The sequence below is a fragment of the Pelophylax lessonae genome (assembly GCF_965119305.1).
Source record: "Pelophylax lessonae genome assembly, chromosome: 11".
Lineage (NCBI taxonomy): Eukaryota > Metazoa > Chordata > Amphibia > Anura > Ranidae > Pelophylax > Pelophylax lessonae.
Genome location: NC_138778.1, coordinates 132606264 through 132628768, shown reverse-complemented (window position 1 = coordinate 132628768; position 22505 = coordinate 132606264). Strand labels below are relative to the sequence as shown.

General features: G+C 41.9%; 1 protein-coding gene across 3 annotated transcripts in view; it reads right to left on the bottom strand.

Annotated features, from left to right (window-relative positions):
- Window positions 1-22505, bottom strand: part of GRIN2C (glutamate ionotropic receptor NMDA type subunit 2C) — a 240164-nt gene that overhangs the window by 119080 nt on the left and 98579 nt on the right. For 2 of the 3 annotated variants that reach the window (XM_082271610.1, XM_082271611.1), the window contains 5 exons: window positions 14101-14687; window positions 11913-12027; window positions 11626-11837; window positions 11277-11439; window positions 8921-9074 (listed from right to left, as the gene is read on the bottom strand). In XM_082271610.1, coding sequence (XP_082127736.1) covers window positions 8921-9074; window positions 11277-11439; window positions 11626-11837; window positions 11913-12027; window positions 14101-14687 — 1231 coding nt within the window. The remainder of the gene's footprint in view (window positions 1-8920; window positions 9075-11276; window positions 11440-11625; window positions 11838-11912; window positions 12028-14100; window positions 14688-22505) is intronic. The other variant, XM_082271612.1, reaches the window with a different exon arrangement.

The window sequence follows — 22505 nt, the reverse complement described above, 5'->3', positions numbered from 1 at the left end:
TACTCTTTTCAAGTCTTTTCCTTGAGTAAAGCTGAACTAAGGAGTTAAAATCTATTTGCATTGTGTCAGTGTGCCATTTAAAGGTATACACAACATATTTGAACCTAGAGTGTCAGGAGGGCTGGACAGTTCACAGGGTCATAGCGGCACAGAAGAACATACAGTTACCAAGCAATTCTCAGGGGGCAGTGCTGCTACATTTGGGGGCTCGTCCGGGATGTTTTTCACTGCTGCAGGCCCTAGTCAGCCCAGTCACGAGCCAATGAGAGGGAAAGAGATGGACCCAGTTGCTGCAGCCGCCTGGGGGAAGGCCAGTAGTAAAAAATAGAAAACCCAGCAGTGATTATTTACCACCAAAAGAAAGCTCTATTTGTGAGAAAAAAAATGATAAAAATGTAATTTAGTACAGTGTTGCATGACCACGCAATTGTCATTCAAAGTGTGAGAGTGATAAAAGCTGAAAATTGGCCTGGATGGGAAGGGGGGGGGGGGGAGTGCCCTGTAGGCAAGTGGTTAGTGATGTCACAGGGCTCCAAGTGAAGGAAATCTACAGGAGATTTTCTGACTGCTAATTTGTCCAAGACTAGTCTGCCTAACTAGCTCAGCCCATAACCTGACTGTTTAAAGCTAAAAGAAGTCTCCAAGAATCTCAATATTTAATCGCATTATCTTCAAGTAGCTCTTGCAACAGCTGGTTTTACAGTATGTGCATGCATGCCATCTACAATCAGGAAGAGATTGCACCAATTTACCTGCCTAGAAGGTGTACCACAAATAAGACTTTTCTGTCCAAAAAGAATAGAAGACTACCATTTGCAATTGAAAATACAGTAAAACCTGGGATTAGGAGAATAATTTGTTTGGGAAACGTGCTTGTAATCCAAAGCACTCGTATATCAAAGTGAATTTTCCCCTTAAGAAATAATGGGATCTCATATGATTCGTTCCACAACAAGAAAAAAAGTGTCAATAGGTAATGTATAAAGCAGAATCCAGCAAGAGCTGCAGAGTATAAAAGAGAAGAGAGGCGCAATATGTTTACAATTGATCAAGGTACAACATTTAGCAACTCACATGTTTGATGATTAAAACAGGCACATCTAAGTATGCAGGCATCCAGGGTAAAGCTGTCCACATAGACCGCCCTTCGCACCGTCACTGCCATCGATGTCATTCCTTCAACGCTGTGCTCCACAAGCGCTTTAAGCCTTGCTTTCAGATTGCTCTATTGCAGGGTAGTCTTTCCGGTCACGATTGCAGACTGACAGCGGTGAGAGCCGTCGGTGAGGAGGATGGTCTATGTAGACAACTTTACCCCGTATGCTTGCTTACTTAGATGTGCCTGTTTTAATCATCAACCATGTGAGTTGCTAAATGTTGTAACTTCATGAAATGTAACCATATTGCTACACTTAGATGTGCCTCTCTTACATGAGCCTGAAATAAGTTAAGTATTAATCCTTTGCTAGTAAAGCTTTTGTTCATAACATCACTGTTCCTCCCTGTGACAGGGACATCCCCTCTCACTGAAGTAGCACTGAAGTCATATCAAATTGTTACAAATCTTACAGAAGTAGTCCTGGAGTAGTGCTGAATGAGTGGTTGAAGTCGGGCTTTAAATCGCACTACTTTAAATTGTACTTGTTGTTACTGCAGGCTTCTACTCAATTGCTACTCGTATTACAAGACATCACTCATTTATCAAGTTAAAATGTATAAATGCATTTTGCTCGCCTTGTAAAACACTTGCAGACCAAGCTACTTTCAATCCAAGGTTTTACTGTATAGGTAATGACCAGGCTGCTGGGAACAATGTGCCGTAGAATGATGGATCAAAGATATAGTTGTTTGTTCACAGTAACAGTAAACATGTTTGGTGACGACAGCATTTCAGAAGAAAAACCTTATACTAACTTTAAAGCATGGTGGTGGAAATGTTATGGTTTGGGTTACGTTGCTGCTTCAGGTCCTGGGCAGCTTGCCGTCAACAAGCTAACTTTGAATTCTGTATTATTTCAAAGTATGCTTAATGAGAATGTGTGGCAATCTGTCTGAAAGTTGAAGCTGTACTAAAAATAGAACATTTAACATAATAATGAGATAAAGCACACAATCAAACCTAACAAAGAATGACTCACAAAGAAGAAATGTATAGTTATGGACTGGCCTAGTCAAAGCCCTGATCTGAATCTTATTTAAATGTAGTGGGGAATTAGAAATGTAAAGAAACACAAACCTCTTGTAGATTATTACATTTTGCACAGAGAAGTGGTCAAAGATTTTACAGAGTCAATGTCAGTAACTTGTGCACAATAATGCAAAAACTCTGCATGTAGTTATTTATACTAATGGGGGCAATACCAACTTATGAAGCCAAGGGTGCACTTAGAGCACTATATACTATGACTACTATTGCTATTTATTTATTTATTTATTTATTTATTTATTTATTTATTAAATAATTGGTTGGAAAGGCAAAATCTCCTTGTTTTTTTTTTTTTAGGTATGTCACCTTTATCTGTAGGTACTGTTGAATAAAAATCTAATATTTTCCTGTTCAAACATTTTACAAAGGCAACACTTTCTATAGCGTTCCCTTCGTTTTTCCACAAATGAGGAGCTTCAATATAGGTGCCAAAATGTTTTTGTTTTTATACATGATTTATTTAGATTTTTGAGTATACATAGAATGGGTGCAATCAAGGGATGGGGGGATAGGGCACAAGCACAAAAGGTGGGTATTAGTGAACTGTAACTAATGGCAAAAAAAAAATGACTATAAATAGCTAAGCACAAACACTGCATTTGTAACCCTTTTGGGCAGTATTTTACATGTAGCAGAAGGTGTACAGGAAAAGTAACATTAAAATGCAAGCCAAAGCCTTTATTCTAATTAAGATAGAAAAGAAAATGTTTTTTTTTGGTGTTAGTAACCACATTGAAGAGATTTCCTGTTCGTTGTGGTTGAGTCACCAGGATAGCAAACAAAGACATAGGGACGCACACAGCAAAAAAGGAATACATCCAGGAAAATTAGGAAAAGTTGTATCCTCTGTCAGGTTTTAGTTGCTGTATGTGTCCCATCGGGTCTGATTCTTTACTTCCTGTTGTGTTATTGAAATAGGAAATTTACAGAGGTTATTTCTTTATCATACATCCCAGGACATGGGGTATCCTCATCTCCATTACAATAGGATTATGCAGGCACCTTTAGGCGATTGCACACCAGCAAAAATATACAAGAAATCCCACATATAATCCCTCCCCATTAGGCAAGGCTTTCGTTTTTTTTCCTAGTGTCTTAGGTAATGATCATGTCTGTGCAGTCTCTGCACAAAAAAAGTAGCTTGCTTCTCAACGGTTCCATCTAGAATTAGGAGACTAGCTTTTTCTGGATCCATTTTCTATGCTCAGAGGAACAGTACCTGGACCCACTCTGGACAAGCAGAGACAACCTGTAATGTTGCAGAGTGGCATTACACCCTGCAGAATGAGAGCCTGCGAAATGTAATCTTGTCCTGCAGACCAGTAGGGTGCTATACGGGTCCAGGGCAGTGATCTCCAGCTAGGGATTTTGGTCCCTGAAGGTCCTTGTGGCATTGCCTGCTTTGATGGGTGAAGATTAAACATCTAGGAATGGACTGGAAAGTACCCTAGGATAGCCCATGTTAGTACCCTCCTCTGGTGCTCCTGTGGGCCGGACAGAGTTTTTCTCAGCCCCTGCATTCACCTAGGACTGACTAGGCAAATGATTAGTGTGGCTGATGATGGCAAGAGTGGGGTGGAGTGCTATGGCAGTAGACATCTTGGATCCACAAGTGAGATTGGTAGTACAGGCTCCCATGGAACTACAGGTTGCAGCAGGGCAGATCAATAGTAGGACTACAGGTTGCAGCATTAGCATTTACCTTGTGGAACAACAGGTCGCAGCAGACCGAATACTATTGTTGGACTATAGGTTGCAGCAGAGCATTTCCTTGTATTGCTATTGGTCGCAGCAAGTATTAAGAAGCCACAGAACTTTTCCTTGTTGGATGTGGGGAATAGGCAGATTTATAAGGAAATCTTCTGGGGTAAACAGCGCATTGGTGCCTATGGCATAGTGCCCTCGCAGCTGACATGGACCGCTGCTCCGAGATAAGGTGCAGTGCTGTATCTTGGCCCAGGCCAACAAGGCCCAGGCCTAGGGTGGCACTTTGCAGGGGAGCAGCAAAAAAGCTGCACCCTGCACGGAAAAAAAAACAGCCTCCTCCCGGGTCCTGAACAAAAAGGGTCTCCGTCGGCTTGCGCTACACTTTTAATATAGTGCCAGTCTTATGGGGTGAATTGGGCCAGAGGGCAGAGTCCAGGAGGCAAATCAGTCTGGCAACCCCATAAAGCGGTCAGTGATGAGGCTGCACTGATAAGGCTGCACAGATGGGCACTGATGAGGCTGAACGTATGGGAACTGATGAGGCCACGCTGATAGGCACTGATAGACTTGTGGTCTGTGCTCACTTTGACAAGGTGTTCATTCTGCCAGAAAGGTTTGCCCAGCAATACCCCATAGAGAGTAAATTTACTAAAGAATTGAGTATGCCTTCAGTAGATCAGTCAGTTTCTTATCTCAGTAGGAAACTCTGGTGTCTAGTGAACAAGGTCCCAGTATTTAAAATGACTTGGACGAACATCTAAAGATATTATTTAAAGCCTCATTTGCTCTGGTGTGGGCAGCTATACCGTTGACAATTGCAGCTGTGGTTGTGCAAAAATGTAGGGTCTGGGCTTGTAGCATAAGGAGAGAGAGAGGGATCATACTAGTGGTGATACCAAAACAAGCAGAAACCTGGAGGATTTCCCACGTGCTCTTAGTTTTTTAGTGGATGCCTTGGAGGACTCCATACAGCAACATTTTCATCTAGGGGTCTTGTCCATACACAATTGCAGGATTTTATGATTGAAGTATTGGTCAGCAGAATTACCCTGCAAGAAGCAGGTGATTATGGGTAAGCGTACTTTGTTAATGCTTAAGAGGTAAAGCATATGGTTCAAAAACTCCAAATTTCCAAGAACCATTTCTTTCTCCAATCCTAGGCCTTGGGCTCTAAGCCACAACCTTTGTCCAATATTCCCAAAGCCATCTAAGCCGGAGAACAAGTTATTTTCACAATAAAGAGGTGCCCCTCTTGCTTTCTTTGAATCCACAAACAAGATCTGGTTTTTGGCAAGCTCTCGATTATCTTCTATCTCAAAAAGTGATTATTCTACTTCCAGACGGTGAAAGTTTCATGGTTTCTACTACAACCTCTTTACAACCTCTTTACAGTTCTGAACTGAACAGCGATGTTCAGGGTTGGAATTGGTTTGGTCAGTGGTGGCCTCTTTCCAGCAGGGAGATTTCTTCCTGGCATCAGTGGATTTCAAAGATGCTTACCTGCACAATTCAATCTTTCCAATTCACCAAAGATTTCTTTAATTTGAAGTGGAGGACCGCCACTTTAAGTTTGTGGCCCTGCAGTGCGGTCTGTTCACTATTCTCAGACTGTCCACCAAGGTCCTGGCTCTGGTTCTGAGGCTCTTGCATAACCGGTGTATCCCTGTTATGGGTTACCAATCCACTTTTCTTCTTGAGCCCAATGTGTCTCACACTGTGTACACTCTTGAGAGGTGTGGATGGGTTCTGAATTTATCCTAATCCCAACCCAGAAGAGGTTTGGATGGGTTCTGAATTTATCTTAATCCCAACCCAGAAGTTAGAATATATGGGCCTGACCCTGGATGCCACCCAGACAAGAGTGATAATTTCTTGCTCTGAGGACTGAGGTCCAAGACACTGACAAATTTCTCAACTAGTTTTTGCATGAGGGTTCTGGGAAAGATTATAGCCTCTTTCAAGGCAGTGCCCTTTGCTCAGTCTCAATCCAGGCTCATCCAACAGAATGTTTGATGGCATGGAACAAGAGAACACCCAGTACGAGAAGGTCTCTGGATCAGTGGATATCCTCACGCATGCTGGAGATGGAAAATAGTTTCTCCCTCTATCCTGGAGGGTCCTAATGATGGAAATCAGCCCGGAGGGCTGGAGTGGAGTTCTGAACAATCTCTTGGTGCAGGGAACTTTGCCCATTGCACATTTCCCATCAACATTCCTTGAATTGAGGGCAAATCGCCTTGCTCTGTAACATTTGTCAATGCAGTTGCACAGCCTCCCTGTAAAGGTCCAGTTGAACAAAGCCATGGTGACGGCATATATAAATCATCAAGGAGGTACCAGAAGTTGGACGGTCGAGAAAGAAGTGGACATCATACTGTCTTGGGGGGAACTCAATGTTCTCACTTTGTCCACCGTCCACATTCCAGGCATGTAAAATTGGCAGGTCGATTTTCTCAGACATCACCAACTGTCTTCAGAGGAGTGGTTTCTTCAGCCAGAGGTATTCGAAGAGCTCAGCTGAAGATGGGAACGCTGGATACAGATCTTCTGATTTTATTTTGCTTGATGTGAGGCTAAACGATTTCATCCATGCAAGTCATGGGTCATCGGTGATCCTGGCTTTTCTCCAGTATAGAATTAATCTGGGACTGGCCTTTAGTACGATCAAGGATCAAATTTTGGCCTTGCCAGTCCTTTTTCAGAAACAGATTGCTTCACATTTCTTGGTGCATGCCTTTGTGCCTTGTGAATGTTTCCACGGGTTATGACTATGTCGCTCCATGGGAACTCAACTTGGTATTTTCTGTATTGCAGAAATCTCTGTTTAAATCCATCCAGGAAGTTCCTTTCATCCTTGTGACACAGAAGGTTATTTTTCTGATTGCCATTACTTCAGCTCACACAGTTTTAGAATTGGCTGCTCTTTCCTGAAACTGCTCCTAATGTTCCACTGTGACAAGGTGGTTGTACAGCCCTAACTGTCCTTTTTACAGGAGGTGTTTTCTTTGCTTCAACTCAATCAGGAAATTGTGCTGATGTCCTTCATCCTAATTGTCAGATGCCGGTGTTAACTAAAGTGAACTGCTTCAATTTGTCATTCAGATTCCCCATTTGTGCTACCTGAAGTCCCAAGGAGGGGTTACAAAGCTTCCAAATCTACCATCTCTTAACCACTTGCCGACCGCCGCACGACTATCTACGTCGGCGGTCAGCCCCTCACAGGCAAACTAACGTAGGGCTACGTTGCTTGCTTGTGAGGGTCTAGGGAGCGAGCGCGCGCCCCCCGGGGCGCGCTCCCGCTCCCGCGTGGTCACGGACCCCCCCGCGCGTGTGACCAGCGGACCCGATGTCCGCCGGTCACTCGGCGATCGGCGGGGGAGAGGGAGAATGTCAGGCAGCTTGTGTAAACAAACTGCCTGTCATTCTCTTCGCTGCAAAGACACTGATAAAACGGATCTGGTATGTAGATCCGTTGATCAGTGTCTTTACAGCTAGAGCCACAGCCAATCACAGTAGAAACCACGCCCCTAGGGACACACACAGCCCCTCCCTTCCAAATAAAGTTAACCCCTTCACTACCAGTGTATTTTTACAGTAACAGTGCATATATATAGCACTGATTACTGTAGAAATGTCACTGGTAACCCCAAAAGTGTCAAAAATGTCAGTCAAGGGTCCGATCTGTCCGCCGCAATGTCGCAGTACCGCAAAAAAAATCGCAGATCGCCGCCATTACGCGTTAAAAAAAAAACAACAAAAATGACAAAAATCTTTCCCTTTGTTAGTAAACGCGATAACTTTTGCGCAAACCAATCAAAATACGCTTTTTGCGATTTTTTTTACCAAACATAGGTAGCATAAAATAAATTGGCCGAAAATTTTTAAAAATTTTGATTTTTACATTTTTTTTTGGGGGAATTTCATATAAAAAAATGTGAAAAATATTGCTATTTTTGCAAAATTGACGCTCTTTTTTTGTTTATAGCGCGTGATCAAAAAATCGCACAGGTGATCAAATACCACCAAAAGAAAGCTCTGTTTGTGGGAAAAAAAGGACGTCAAATTCGTTTAGGTACAGCGTCGCACGACCGCACAATTGTGCGTTAAATTCACGCAGTGCCGAATCGCAAAATACCCCCTGGTCGGAATGGGGGTAAAATCTTCCGGGGCTTAAGTGGTTAATGGATCCACCAGCTTATTTCTTAAGCTTATGGTCTAAAATGTCCACTAGTTTCGGTAACAAGTCATTCTATCAGGAGTGTCAATGCATCCTGAGCATCAGGCTATGGTAGCTTCATGTTTAAGCTGATGAGGACGCTACCTTTGGTTGGCGTGTTTTACAGGATGCTGCGTGAATTTTTAACCTGTTCTAATTTATTTGTATTGGGCCTGTTGTGTCGCTTCCCCTTATATTCAGTGCTTTCAGATATCCCTATCATACTGAATATAAAGACACCATATGGGACTTTTTGTTTACCTCTAAAATCATTTTGATGGAGTACATCACAAAACACAGGGAAATTGAGGCCTTACCTAGCTGGGAAGTGTTATGACTAGGAGCAGATTCCCCGTCTTTTCTGCCAGTGTCCAGTCACCTAAAGATGGCAGCATAATCTATTATATGGAGATAAGGATAGCCTGTGTCCTGTGATGTACTGCAAGAAAAGGCTTTTACTGGTAAACCAAAAGTCCCATTATTCCTTAATTAATATACTGAAAACACAAAAATGTCTGAAGCTATATTTTAAATATTTTAATGTTTTACAACGTCAGCATTTTTAGAAATCAGAAATGTCGACCCTAGGCAGGGAATCATGAACCAATAATTGATATACCATTTAAAAGAAATCAGATATTGGAAAAAAAAACATCAGAGTTGGTAAACCATGGCAAAAAAAAAAAAAAAAAAAATGATAGACCATCTCAATGGAATGCATACCTTTAATGAAAGACTAAAGAGTAATAATTTTCAGGGAAGACACAAAAGTTACATTTTTTTTATCTCACCCAAGAAGGCTGAGGGAGACACAGTTCCATTGCTTCGTGATACCAGGACACTGATTCCGGTCTCTACAAAGGGAACTGAAAAATCCACAATCTCTGAACGCTCCTCATTTATAGTGAGCGATCCGATAGCTATGTGAGCACGCTGGTAATATACCTGCAGGATTGTGTAAAGAGAAATAAGGAAAAGAAAATGGCAAAATGAGAGTAGAAGATCTTGAGACAGCAGAAAAGTTGGGTAACATATGAAGTATTTCAAATAAACCAAAACCAACAAAAACATATAATACCTAAAAAAAACCTTTCAAAAGTGGGAGAGGAGATAAAGTGGAACTTCCCTTTGAAGTTTCAATTTATCTGCTCCACTCCCATTTTTAAAGTTTTTGTTTTGTTGTAGGGAGTGGGTACCTAGTTTTTAAAGGTACCCACTCCCAATTCTGCTCGAATCGCTGTGCATGCACAGTGGGGAGAGACTGTGAAGCTGCAAGGGGTCACAACCAGCTTTCCACAGTATTCATAGTGGTACTGTGGCCCCAAGGACTCGGGATGAACTTGCCTGGTTGAGGACAGTGCTGGATCCCTTGGCAGGTAAGTGTCTTTTTGTTAACTTTTCTTTACAGACTGAAAATCTCTTTAATCTGAAATATTTTACCTAGATAGTAATCTCGTTTAATACACCAGTTGCTTATAGCCCAATTCTAGGCACAAGGAAAAAAATACCCTTGCAATGGGCCCTCCCCCCATGCTGCAAGGAGCAAATGTTAATTAATTCTAGGGGTAGAGTAATAAACTGTAAATCTTACCTTACTCCTTGCACCAGCAGGCTTACTCCATCAGTGTAACTGATTCCCTAAATGCCCCTCTCTAAGGCACTCCAGCCTGTGGTTGCATGTTTTTCTCCTTACATAAAATGCAGGTCTAACAGTCCTGAACTGTGTGTGATGACACTGAGGGACCGCTAGAGCCTTCCAGAGTGTGGAATATAGTAAGTAACACAACTTCTTTCTCTCCCCCCTAGAGCAGGGGTATTAAATTAAAATTCACAGAGGTCCGATCAATAAAAAAAATTTCTCCAGCAGAAGTCTGAATCGCATGTTTGTGCGATGACTCAGGTCCTTCATATCACAGCCTACCTCCTTTATTTCACAGTCCTGTTCTTACATCTGCATTCCCCCTTTATATCAAAGTTCCCCCTTCACAACATAGTTTCCCCTTCACAACCCCCCAGCTCTGAATCCCCCTTTACAGTGGTGTCCTTTGCCCCCTTTCACCCCCCCCAGTGGTGTCCTTCATCACCCCCCCTTTACACCCCAGCCCCCTGCAGCTCTGGCCCCTCTTATCATCACAGCCCCCTGCAGCTCTGGCCTCCCTTCACATCACAGCCCCCTGCAGCTCCGATCCACCCATCCCCCTTCTCATTACTGCACCTTGCAACTCTGGTCCCTCCTTTACATTCCAGCGCCCTGCAGCTCTGACCCCCCCCCTTATTATCACAGCCCCACAGAGACAGCAGCACTAGATGGAGGGCAGGAGGCAAAGGTATTATTTCATATTTAACAAGCTAGTAATTGGTTGCTAGGACCACCCAGTGTTCTTTCAACTAATCACCTGCTGGTTAATCTGGAAAGTTTCCTTGTGCAGCTCCAGCTTCCATCCTACAACTAGTACTGCTGTTTCTCCAGCTCTGTGTGCAGAAATGTTCTTCCTCACGCTCATTGCTCTGCTGTGATGGTGACAGCAGCGTAGGCAGGGGGAAGAATCAACTCCTAAGTGGTGGGACTGTGGTAGTCCGGACAAGACTGTGACTTGGTCCGGATCTGGACCGCAGTCTACCTGCCCTAGAGTTAACAAACGTGTAATCCTTGCAATGTGGGGAAGAGGGGGCCCACTGCAAGGGTTTTTTCTATCATGGAGTTGGGCTTTAAAACCCCAGTTGCTTTTTTCTTTAAAACTATTTTAATTGATGTTAGGCTTTAACAGTCTACCAACAATTGTACAGTTAAGAAGCAAGATGGGGCAGGGAAAAAAAAAACAAAGGGATCCTTTAACAAATCAGCAAAATCTTTTACTAGAAGCCCCGAAGGCCGAAGACTAAATTAACGATGCCTTACTGTAAGAGGAACTGACTCACTGGAAAGGACAGTAATGCTTGGAAAAGTTGAGTGGAAATGAAGAAGAGGATGACCAGTAAAAAAATGGCTGCATACAGTCACAGAAAGCATGAATATGCCATGGCGAGGACTGAAGACCCAAATAGAAAAAACAGATAAAGAAAAAAACAGATGTCAAAATTCTATCTATGTGTTTGCCAGAGGCTGAAATTGGCTTGATGGCATTTAATTACAAACCAAGTTCTTACCTCTCCAATCATGCCATTCCACACCCCTCGTACAATCTTCCCATGCTTGCCATTGGTCACCAGATAAAGATCATATGAGAACTTAACAGTTCTAGCCAACTTCTTCAAGATGTCAATACAGAATCCTTTACAGCACAGCTTGGAATAGGGTTCCCCAGAACTGCTAAGGAATAACATAAAAAAACTTTGGGAGTGATGCACTAGTGAAAAAAAAAAGTAAGGCAATATATTTACCAGGTTTAGAATACTAAATTAGCACTTTAGTTAGCTTGACCCTACCCACAAAAAAAAAAATCTAAAATAAACCCTTCATTTTTCTACTGTGAGGTTCTAATTTATCCCAATTTACCTTAAAGTCAAGTTGCTCTGCTTGCGACAAGGCACAGTGTTCCGCACACAGTCTCCCGTTACTGGGTCTGTGCTCTCAACAATAACAAACGGCCTCTCTTCTAAGGTGGCTACAGTTAGATGACGAGTATCAGTCACAGGCTGATGACCAGTACCATAACGTGGCCATACAGGGTACTTCATTCGAATTATACCATGATCCCACCTGCCAACCTAGAGAAGAGGAAAGTTTCCTTGGCTGAGGAAGTTTTTTCACAGCTGAAAAGAAGAAGATAGAGGATGTCTTACCTCCTCCCACACTCGTTGAGGAGTCAATGTAATAACTAACATGGAAGGATCTCGTAGAAATCCTTGAGTAGTGAAGGACAGGTCTCTCTCCTGCCAAACTATATTGAGCATATGCCTAAAAGATGGACACAGAAAACGAATAATGAGGACCTTAAAGAGTTTAGAAAGTAATGTACTTAAACTATAAAGAAATAAAACATGCTGAATGCAACCAGAATATGACATCTAGTGTAGAGTTACACTGAATACAAGTTTAAACTCAGATAGGTCAGGGAATTAAAAAAAAAAACTACTCTATCCAAAATGAAAAAAAAATGTTTTTGCTTTAAGTACACCTTAAACTGTATATCCTGCTACAACTTTTATTTTTTTTAGCTAGCGGTAAAGTAGGAAAAGGCTTATAACCCTGTTGGGTTTTACTGCTATCCAGAACTCCATTAACGAGATTTCCTCTTATTGCCTCTTCCCTGGTAAAACTTTCATTAATCAGAAACTCAAAGAAAACCTACAATAGGAACACTTGACAACAATAAAAAAATAAAAGAGGTTCAAACCTTCCCTGCTCTACTAAAAATAGATATATTTATGTCTCTCTTGCTGTTGGAGATGAACCCAGACTTCCCATCTGGTGAAACCATTGTTAGCAGAACAGGAAGTGGGGGAAAATCTCCAGTTTTGGGCTCCCGGTTAACAGTAAAACTCAACAGATGTTTCTAACCCTTTTACATTATTAAAAACTAGAGAAAAAATGTTTTAGTTGTACATACACTTTGCCAACTTTGCCAATACAGTATATTAAAACAAACATGTCTAACATGATGTACCAGAGTAAAGTATGAAGAATATGGCATAAAATACATAATTGTATATATGCTAATCATTGGAGCTGCAAAAGTAAAAAGCATGGTGAATGGACAGGGGCCAAAAGAACTTTCCATGAGCAATTTGTTAGGACTGTGCTGTGACAATTTCCCCCGTAAAGTTGTTTATCAGGTTCAACATTGAAGTGGTTACAAGGACAAAGACATTGCGTATAACTAAAGGAAAAACTTTTGGTTTTTGTTTTGGAGGTCCTAGGGGTCCCCAAGAGATTCTCTTAATTTGCAGAGATTTCCTGTTTGGCTATGGGACAGGAAGTGAAAGTAAATCTCCCCAATGAGACAAAGATGGCAAAAATAAACCTTACAGGGGTTATAACCCTCCCTTACTTTATTCAAAATGAAAAAAAAAGAAGAAAAAAGGTTTTGCCTATAGCTCTACTTTCAGTTGATATTGCCTAGTAGGGCTAAGTAGTGCTGCTTTATTACATTTTTGCAGATTTTTATCATTCTTTTTTTAAGTTCGGGTGGCCATAACCATCAGACAAGGGCTAAACATGAAGTCATGATACCACCACTAGAAGATTTCTATGACCAGTGTTTTCCAATTACACATGCACATTCAGTAAACCCTAAAGTGTATGTGTATGTGCACATAGCAGAGAAAATAGAGGAGAAGGAAGCAATCTGACTGATCACTATGGGGAATGTCTGCTGCAGATGGCCTTAGATATGGTTGATTGGGACATTCAATCATGTTTATTATGACCTACATTCATGTGGCTGGTCAAAAAATGTATGATTAATAATTACGATTTTTTTTAACTGCATTAGGTTAATCAGTGACATAATGAAACAATACATTTGTTATGTTTACTATCTTTATACAGATTCAGATTACTTTAATATTCTACTGTATCTACAGCAAACAATCTATGAATGAGTATTATAAGAATTTTGACTTATAGACGGTGCAAATTTCTTTCCCGCAACCACGATTCCCCCTATCAACACAGACAGTGCTGACAGGGGAATCTCTCCTGCCGAGCAATTATCTGCTGCAGGGGGGCGGGGTAAGCTGTCCCCGCTGGGAGAAGATAGTGATTATTTCTAGCAGCTATAGCAGCCTCTAGCAATAATCGCAAGCGAATCCAGCAGGGTGGTTGTACCCAAGTTGATCAATCTATCAACTTGGGTACATTCAGCCTGCCCACACACAGTTTGAATCTCTGCCAGTTCAGCAGGATGGCCTATGGCCGGCCTATATTATAAAAGAACTTAAAGTGTACTGATTGTTGTACTATAAAAAGATAACGTACTAAAATATGATGACATGTTTAATGTGCTGGACACAATTTCCTGACACATACCTGTACAAGGTGTCATTTCCTTGGATTTGCATTGGGGCCAAGCAGGTTCCTCCAGGAGTGGGTAATTCACCATGCTTCTGAATATAGTTCTTAGCTGCTGCGGCAATAACTGCTATGCCATCTTGTACCTTTTGCCGTAAGCTTCGCCTCCAGCCATCAGTCACAACGCTAACTAATCCAACAGGGAAAAAATGAGCAGGCCGCTCTGGAGAACCAATTGTGAAGCTTGGTACAATCCATATATGTGCAGGTCCAAGGAGTCCAGCTTCACCAGCCACAAAAAATAACTCCTCAGCTTCCTCCCGAGAGCAGAACAGTAGAAACACTGGAGCAGATACTTGTTTAAGCACATGTTGGGTTCCATGTGGACCAGTGCCTGGTTCTATAATTAGCTCATCCTGGGGGCCCCAACCTGGCTGAATAGCCTCACACAGAGCTCTCACTGTTTTCAGGAAAAGCTGGTGTCCGGGATAATGACTGGTTACCACAGAGAATGGACCAAGGTCATATTCTTCAAGCACCTTGAATATGACCGTAAGCTGCTGCTCCACCGAGGCTGCCATCTGCAGAAAGGAAGAGCTGGGCTCCTGAAAAAGTAAAGAAGAGGTTTTTTTTTTAAAATCATCTGAGTAAATAACAAATTAAGTATTAAATATGATTATTGTAAACTATACTGTATCATCACTTTAAACCCAACTCCAAGATTCCTTTACTTTTTTTGTCGTTTTGATTAAAATAGGGAAGGCATAAAACCTGAGTGGTTTTTATTTGAGATGTGCTGCTCTAATGGGAAGATTTCATCTAATTTCCTGTCAGGATAAGGAGCAATGGGAAACCCTTTTCTTAGGGGTCCTTTAAACCTATTTAGATGTTTTAGATGTAACACTGGGCGTTGGTATTGTGAATGCAGATTTTTATTTGACCACAAGATGGCAGTGTTTAGCATTTCTGTTTATCACAGCCTTATTACAGGTGTCCAGAGACTGCTGGGAGTTGTATGCTGGAAGTAGAATTTTCAGTGAAGTGAAGCTGAAACCAAACTACATAGCCCAAGAGAAATCACTGGGGGGGTGGGAGGATATAAAAGAAAAAGCCTGGGAATCCAGCAGGGAGTTGAAGAGAGACTTTGCCTGTGGCAGGAGTGTGTGTGAGAGCTGTGTAGAGCAGCATGGGCCTGGACCAGATAGAGTTAGGCGGGGAAGTGCAGAGCTGCTGGTAAAGCTAAGGAGATCACTGTTAAGCTGAGCATCGAGTGTAAGAGGCCGACCTGTGGAGACCTGTCTGCTGCAGCTGGGCAAGTGGCTGCCATCACATCCGCATCTCCAAAAGAAAAGGGGGCCCCCTCATCACTGGACGCTCATCGCTTTGCTATTTGCTACATATGGATTAGGTGAGAGGGCCCCTGACCCACCTATCGTCATATTCAGTTACAAACTATTGCTGCTGTTCAGGTTCTTTAAGTACAAAGACATTCTCTATCGTAGGTTTTACAAACGACATACAGTATGTGCCAGTGCTTTTTATTGCTGCAGTCTGCCATCCTTAACCTATCATCACTTTCCTACCTGCAGATTACTGAACTGAGTTAACCTGCTAAGCAGGACCTTGTCTATGTAGCCCCATCCACTTACAGTATCTCACAAAAGTGAGTACACCCCTCACATTTTTGTAAATATTTTATTATATCTTTTCATGTGACAACACTGAAGAAATTACACTTTGCTACAATGTAAAGTAGTGAGTGTACAGCTTGTATAACAGTGTCAATTTACTGTCCCCTCAAAATACCTCAACACAGCTATTAATGTCTAAACCACTGGCAACAAAAGTGAGTACACCCTTAAGAGTGGGTTCACACCAGGGCGACTCAAAGTCGCCCCGACTTCGAAGTCGCCCGTGCAGCATGACTTCATCGCGGCTTCATAATAGAAGTCAATGCAAGTCGCTCCGACTTCGCCCAGAAGTAGTGTAGGAACCATTTTCTAAGTCGGAGCGACTTGAGTCGCTCTGATTAGAATGGTTCCATTGCACAGAATGGAACGCTACTTGTCAGGCGACCAAGTCGTCTGACAAGTCGGAGTAGTGTGAACCGGGTCTAAGTGGAAATGTCCAAATTGGGCCCAAAGTGTCAATATATAAATAGGTGTGAATGTTTTGATAAGAATTTGATGTGAATGTTAAAAAAACCTTAGTGAATTACTTTAAGTAGTAATCAAACCAAAGACATACATTTGTGCAATTGGTGCATATACAACAGTGACAAGTGCAGTAACTAAAGCCATATATCTCAAACAAATATAATAAAATAAATAAATACAATGTTGGTGTTAATCAAACCCAATTTATTCATTGAGACGCTGCCTACAGGTGGTTGTTTACAGTGGGGGCAGCAGCTAGAACTACGCACATAATCTAGATCCATAGCATAGGATAAAACACATAATACACAATATTTTGTGTGGCCCATATTATTTTCCAGCACTGCCCTAACCCTCTTGGGCATGGAATTCACCAGAGCTTCACAGGTTGCCACTAGAGTCCTCTTCCATTCCTCCATAATGACATCACAGAACTGGTGAATGTTGAGGACCTTGCACTCCTCCACCTTCCATTTGAGGATGCCCCACAGATGCTCAATTGGGTTTGGGTCTGGACACATGCTTAGCAAGTCCACCACCTTTACCCTCAGCTTCTTTAGCCAGGCAGTGGTCGTCTTGGAGGTGTGTTTGGGGTCGTTATCATATTGGAATACTGCCCTGCAGCCCAGTCCCTGAAGGGAGGGGATCATGCTCTGCTTTAGTATGTCACAGTACATGTCGGCATTCATGGTTCCCTCAATGAACTGTAGCTCCCCTGTGCCGACAGCACTCATGCAGCCCCAGACCATGACACTCCTACCACCATGCTTGACTGTAGGCAAGACACACTTGTCTTTGTACTCCTCACATGGTTGCCGCCACACACACTTGACACCATCTGAACCAAATAAGTTTATCTTGGTCTCATCAGACCACAGGACATGGTTCCAGTAATCCATGTCCTTCGTCTGCTTGTCTTCAGCAAACTGTTTGTGGGATTCTTGTGCATCATCTTTAGAAGAGGCTTCCTTCTGGGACGGCAGCCATGCTGACCAATTTGATGCAGTGTATGGTCTGAGCACTGACAGTCTGACCCCCTACCCCTTCAACCTCTGCAGCAATGCTGGCAGCACTCATTCGTCTATTTACCAAAGACAACCTTTGGATATGACGCTGAGCCTGTGCACTCAACCTCTTTGGTTAACCATGGCGAGGCTTGTTCTGAGTGGAACCTTTCCTGTTAAACCTCTGTATGATCTTCACCACCGTGCTGCAGCTCAGTTTTAGGGTCTTGGCAATCTTCATATAGCCTAGGACATTTTTAAGAAGAGCAACAATTCTTTTTTTCAGATCCTCAGAGAGTTCTTTACCATGAGGTGCCATGTTGAACTTCCAGTGACCAGTATGAGAGAGTGAGAGCAATAACACCAAATTTAACACACCTTGTAACACTAACGAGTCACATGACACTGGGGAGGGAAAATGGCTAATTGGGCCCTAATTGGACATTTTGACCTAGGGGTGTACTCACTTTGCACACGTTGCCAGCGGTTTAGACATTAATGTCTCAAGTGTGTTGAGTTGTTTTGAGTGGGCAGAAAATGTACAATGTTATACAAGCTGTACACTCACTTCTTTACATTGTAGCAAAGTGTCATTTCTTCAGTGTTGTCACATGAAAAGATATAATAAAATATTTACAAAAATGTGAGGGGTGTACTCACTTTTGTTAGATACTGTATGTTCAAGCCATCTAAGGAGGGAGTTTTGCCACTTAAGTTCAACTTCATCCTTTAAGGAGAAACATGCTTACCAATCCCCTCCCTTCTCCTAAAGAGACCATTACCCAGGATTCAACCCTTAAAGTGACTTTTGCTTACAATTCAATATCCTAAAGTGACACTTCCTTCCAACTTCACGTATTAAGGAGAACTGTGTCAAACACAATGCCTCTTAGAAGGAATCGTTTTCAGCATCCTAAAGTGATTGCATCCTTCACTGCACGCCAACATAAGAGCCCCAACTAAGCTGAAAGAAGAATTAACCTTCCAGATTGTTTGAGATCAGGCACTACCTCATATAGAAATGCTGCTGTGCAGGAGATTTGACAGATTTCACAAAGTTTTTCACAATGCAGACTTTTTTTAGGGGTGAAGGGTTTTCCTAAAGTGACCCTGCGGCCACAAGGTCATTTATAAAAAAAAAAAAAAGTCCTTCCCTGTAAAAGAAGCCCATCTTTAGTCTTTGCCACTAAAGACGCCAAAGACGCCTAAGAAATGCCCAAAAAAACGCCTGCATCAAAAACGCCCAGGTGTGTTGTTGCAGGCGGTTTTTTTTGGGCATTTTTTAGGCGTCTTTGGAGGCAGACATAACATCTGAACTTCTGTATAGGGGTATATATACACACACACACACATACATGTATTTATACACATACACACATATAGGTGTGATAGGAGCGGAGCCCTATGCTTGCAAATAATTTCATTAGCGCAGGCATAGGGTTCTGCTACTTTCACATCTATATGTGTGTATGTGTATATATACATACATGTGTGTGTATATATACCCCTACACAGAAGTTCAGATGTCATGCCTGCCTCCAAAGACGTCCACAAAAAAGCCCAATAAACGCCTGCAACAAAAACGGCCAGGTGTGAAAATAGCGGAGCCCTATGCCTGCTCTACTACAATTCTAATACAAACAATCTTATTTTTTCTGGTTCTGGACATGCTACAGAGCTGAAACTTCACAGGTACACTTTTTAGACCCCCCAGACACTAAATCCAAAGAAATCTCTTTTTTTTTTTTTTTTTTCAATAATTTTTTCAATAATTGGCTCTCTATCAAAAACGACAATTTTTAAAAACTTTTTTTGTGTGATTAATAGTCCCTGGGGCATGACCCAGAACCCTAGGCACTTTTTTAGGGGCATTTATTGGGTTTTAGGGCTTCAAAATGGTGTTTTTTGATTACCGAAGTTCGGGTCCCATTGATTTCAATGGGGTTCTGAAATCCGGGCCAAACTTTCGGGAAGTTTGGGTGTTCTGGTCGAACCGAACTTTTCAAAAGTTCGATCATCCCTACTTCTTACCAGAAATCAACTGACCAATCGCATAAAACGTGAATCCAATTATGAAAGGATTCCCAAGCTATAGTGTCACCATCACACACAGTGTGTCACCACGTGAAAATGGATAGGTTGGTCTCCTACCAGATAGTCATGGAAAACCAGACAGAAATCTTTCCTAAATAGGAGCCACAAGTGACCGGCGGAAGTAGATGCTTTAAAGTTGGAATACGTTTTCCACATAAAAGGTATACAGTATACCGGGACTCCCTTATGTATGTAGGTGCTGCTCCGTGGAAACCTTCCCAGGTTTTAGGCAGTGGACTTCTGTTATTCTAAGGAAATCATTGTTTGTTCCTTTGTGCTGAGTGGGTCTAATGGGATTGGTTTCATACTTATCTGTGTTTTGGCACTGCTTGGGGACATCCCTGTGGTTCTAAATAATGGAGAGCTGTGTCCGTCAATGAACGATAGAGAAAATGGAATTTTTGACTTTCCGTAAAATCCATTTCTCTGATGTTCATTGACAGACACAGCACCCGCCCTCTATGGAGTTGTAATACGTCTGACACTGCTTGTTACAAAACTGAAGGCCTATAGCAGAGAGGGGAAGTATACCACCTAGAACTGTCCACAGACATAGCCGTCTTTTTTCTGCCTAGTGTCCTACTCCTGTAGGGGGCAGTATAACTCTGTGAAACAACATAAAGTGAGGCTGCGCTAATCTAAAGTGGAAATATGTAAAATTGTGTCTAATAAAGTGCCAGCGTGCTGGTAATTAAATAAAAACTGTGCTAGTAAATATAAAGTGCCAGCGTGCTGGAAATAAAGAATAAATAAAAATGTATTGCTAAATCTAAATATTGCAATGCAGTAAATGACCAAATATAAAAATGAGTGTCACAAAGACTCTGTGGAAATAAATGTGATTTCAAAATTTGCTGGTAGATAGAAATAAATATTCCAATGTGATACAATAAACAAATATTCAAGAGTATCACACAAGTCCTGTGTTGGTATATGTGACTACAAACAATAGTGAATAATAAACATAAAGCCGTAGTCCATTAAGGTGACATAGGTGACCAGTGCATCATATCCAATTCAAATAGATTAGATTAATAAATAAATAAATATAGTGGAAGTGATCTTATAAAAATAGTCCATCAAAATATAAAGTGTATAAAACGTGAGTGATGATAAATAGTGTTGAGCGAACACGGACTGTATTATTCGTGTTCGTACCGAATAATTGGATTTTTGTTACCCGAACACGGACCCGAAAACTTTACTGTATGTTCGGGTAAAAATTCGTGTTCGGTCATTTTATTTCTGGGTTTGTATGTATTGGCGCGCTTTTAATGGCGGGCTTTCAACAGCCAATCAACAAGCGTTTAACTGGTGTGCCTTAAGCCATCCCAGCCATGCCTACAAATGTATTAGTAGCTGTGATTGGCCATCTGAAGCATGTGACCAAGTCTTTATAAGTTCGAGACAAAGCGCCGCTGCGTCATTATGCTGTAGTACAGGGACAGAGCACACATCATACGTGCTGGCTGCTGATTAGGGACAGACAGGAAAAAAATCATATTGTGTCCGAAAAGAATTGAGGGACAGGTCGGAGTGCTGCAGGCAGGGCGAGATATAGGCATTTTAGGGCGAGGCTGGAGATATTTAGGGTCAGTGTTCTACAATCGATTTTGCAGTGTGGGGGGGGGGGGGGTTTGCAGTGCCGGCAGTGACCGATCTTATCGATCCTTTTAGGGAGAGTCAGGAGATAGGCAGGTGTCAGTGGTCCACATCGATTTTGCTGTGTGTGGGGTGGTGTGAACACAATCTTTTTGCCCACTGAGGAGGAGGGAGAAAAAAGTATTTTTATCTGTCAGTTGTGTGCAGCGTTTTTCCTTCAGTGCTGCTGTGCTGACTGTGATAATACACTGCTGTGTTCACACATGTGCTATTATTGAGTGATTTCAAAAGTTATACACTTTTTTCTATTCCACTATTCAATATACACCCTTGGGTTAAAAAAATTAAATTGTGGCATAGTCTGTACTAATCTAGTTAAAAATTACAAACTTAAAAGGGGAATTTTCTTTTTTTTTTCCCTCCATAGCCTGCAGCAGAGCTGACTGATATAAGACACTGCTGTTAACATGTGCTATTGATAAATCACCAATTTTATATCATATTTTCTATTCCGCTATTCAATCTACACCTTTGGGTAAAAACAATTAAATTGCGGGATAGTCTGTATCGGTACGTGTGAGATACACCTTTCCAATTTTTGGGGCGCATCTCATACTGCCGAGGATTTGAGGGTGCTGCCTGTTCCGAACTCCTCCTACTCCTCATCCTGCCTTTGGGGGTACAAAAAATAGTAATTTGGGCCTAGTCTGGGTCTCTACGTGTGAAATACATACACCTTTTGATATCATATTTTCTATTCCGCTATTCAATCTACACCTTTGGGTAAAAACAATTAAATTGCGGGATAGTCTGTATCGGTACGTGTGAGATACACCTTTCCAATTTTTGGGGCGCATCTCATACTGCCGAGGATTTGAGGGTGCTTCAGTCTGCCTCCTGCCTGTTCCGAACTCCTCCTACTCCTCATCCTGCCTTTGGGGGTACAAAAAATAGTAATCGCGGCCTAGTCTGGTTCTGTACGTGTGAGATACATACACCTTTTGATAATATTTTCTATTCTGCTATTTAATCTACACCTTTGGAGTAAAAACAATTAAATTGCGGGATAGTTTGTGTCGGTCACGTGTGAGATACATACACCTTTTGATATCATATTTTCTATTCCGCTATTCAATCTACACCTTTGGAGTAAAAACAATTAAATTGCGGGATAGTCTGTGTCGGTACGTGTGAGATACATACACCTTTTGATATCATATTTTCTATTCCGCTATTCAATCTACACCTTTGGAGAATAAACAATTAAATTGCGGGATAGTCTGTGTCGGTACGTGTGAGATACATACACCTTTTGATATCATATTTTCTATTCCGCTATTCAATCTACACCTTTGGAGAATAAACAATTAAATTGCGGGATAGTCTGTGTCGGTACGTGTGAGATACACCTTTCCAATTTTTGGGGCGCATCTCATACTGCCGAGGATTTGAGGGTGCTTCAGTGTGCCTCCTGCCTGTTCCGAACTCCTCCTACTCCTCATCCTGCATTTGGGGGTACAAAAAATAGTAATCGGGGCCTAGTCTGGGTTTGTACGTGTGAGATACA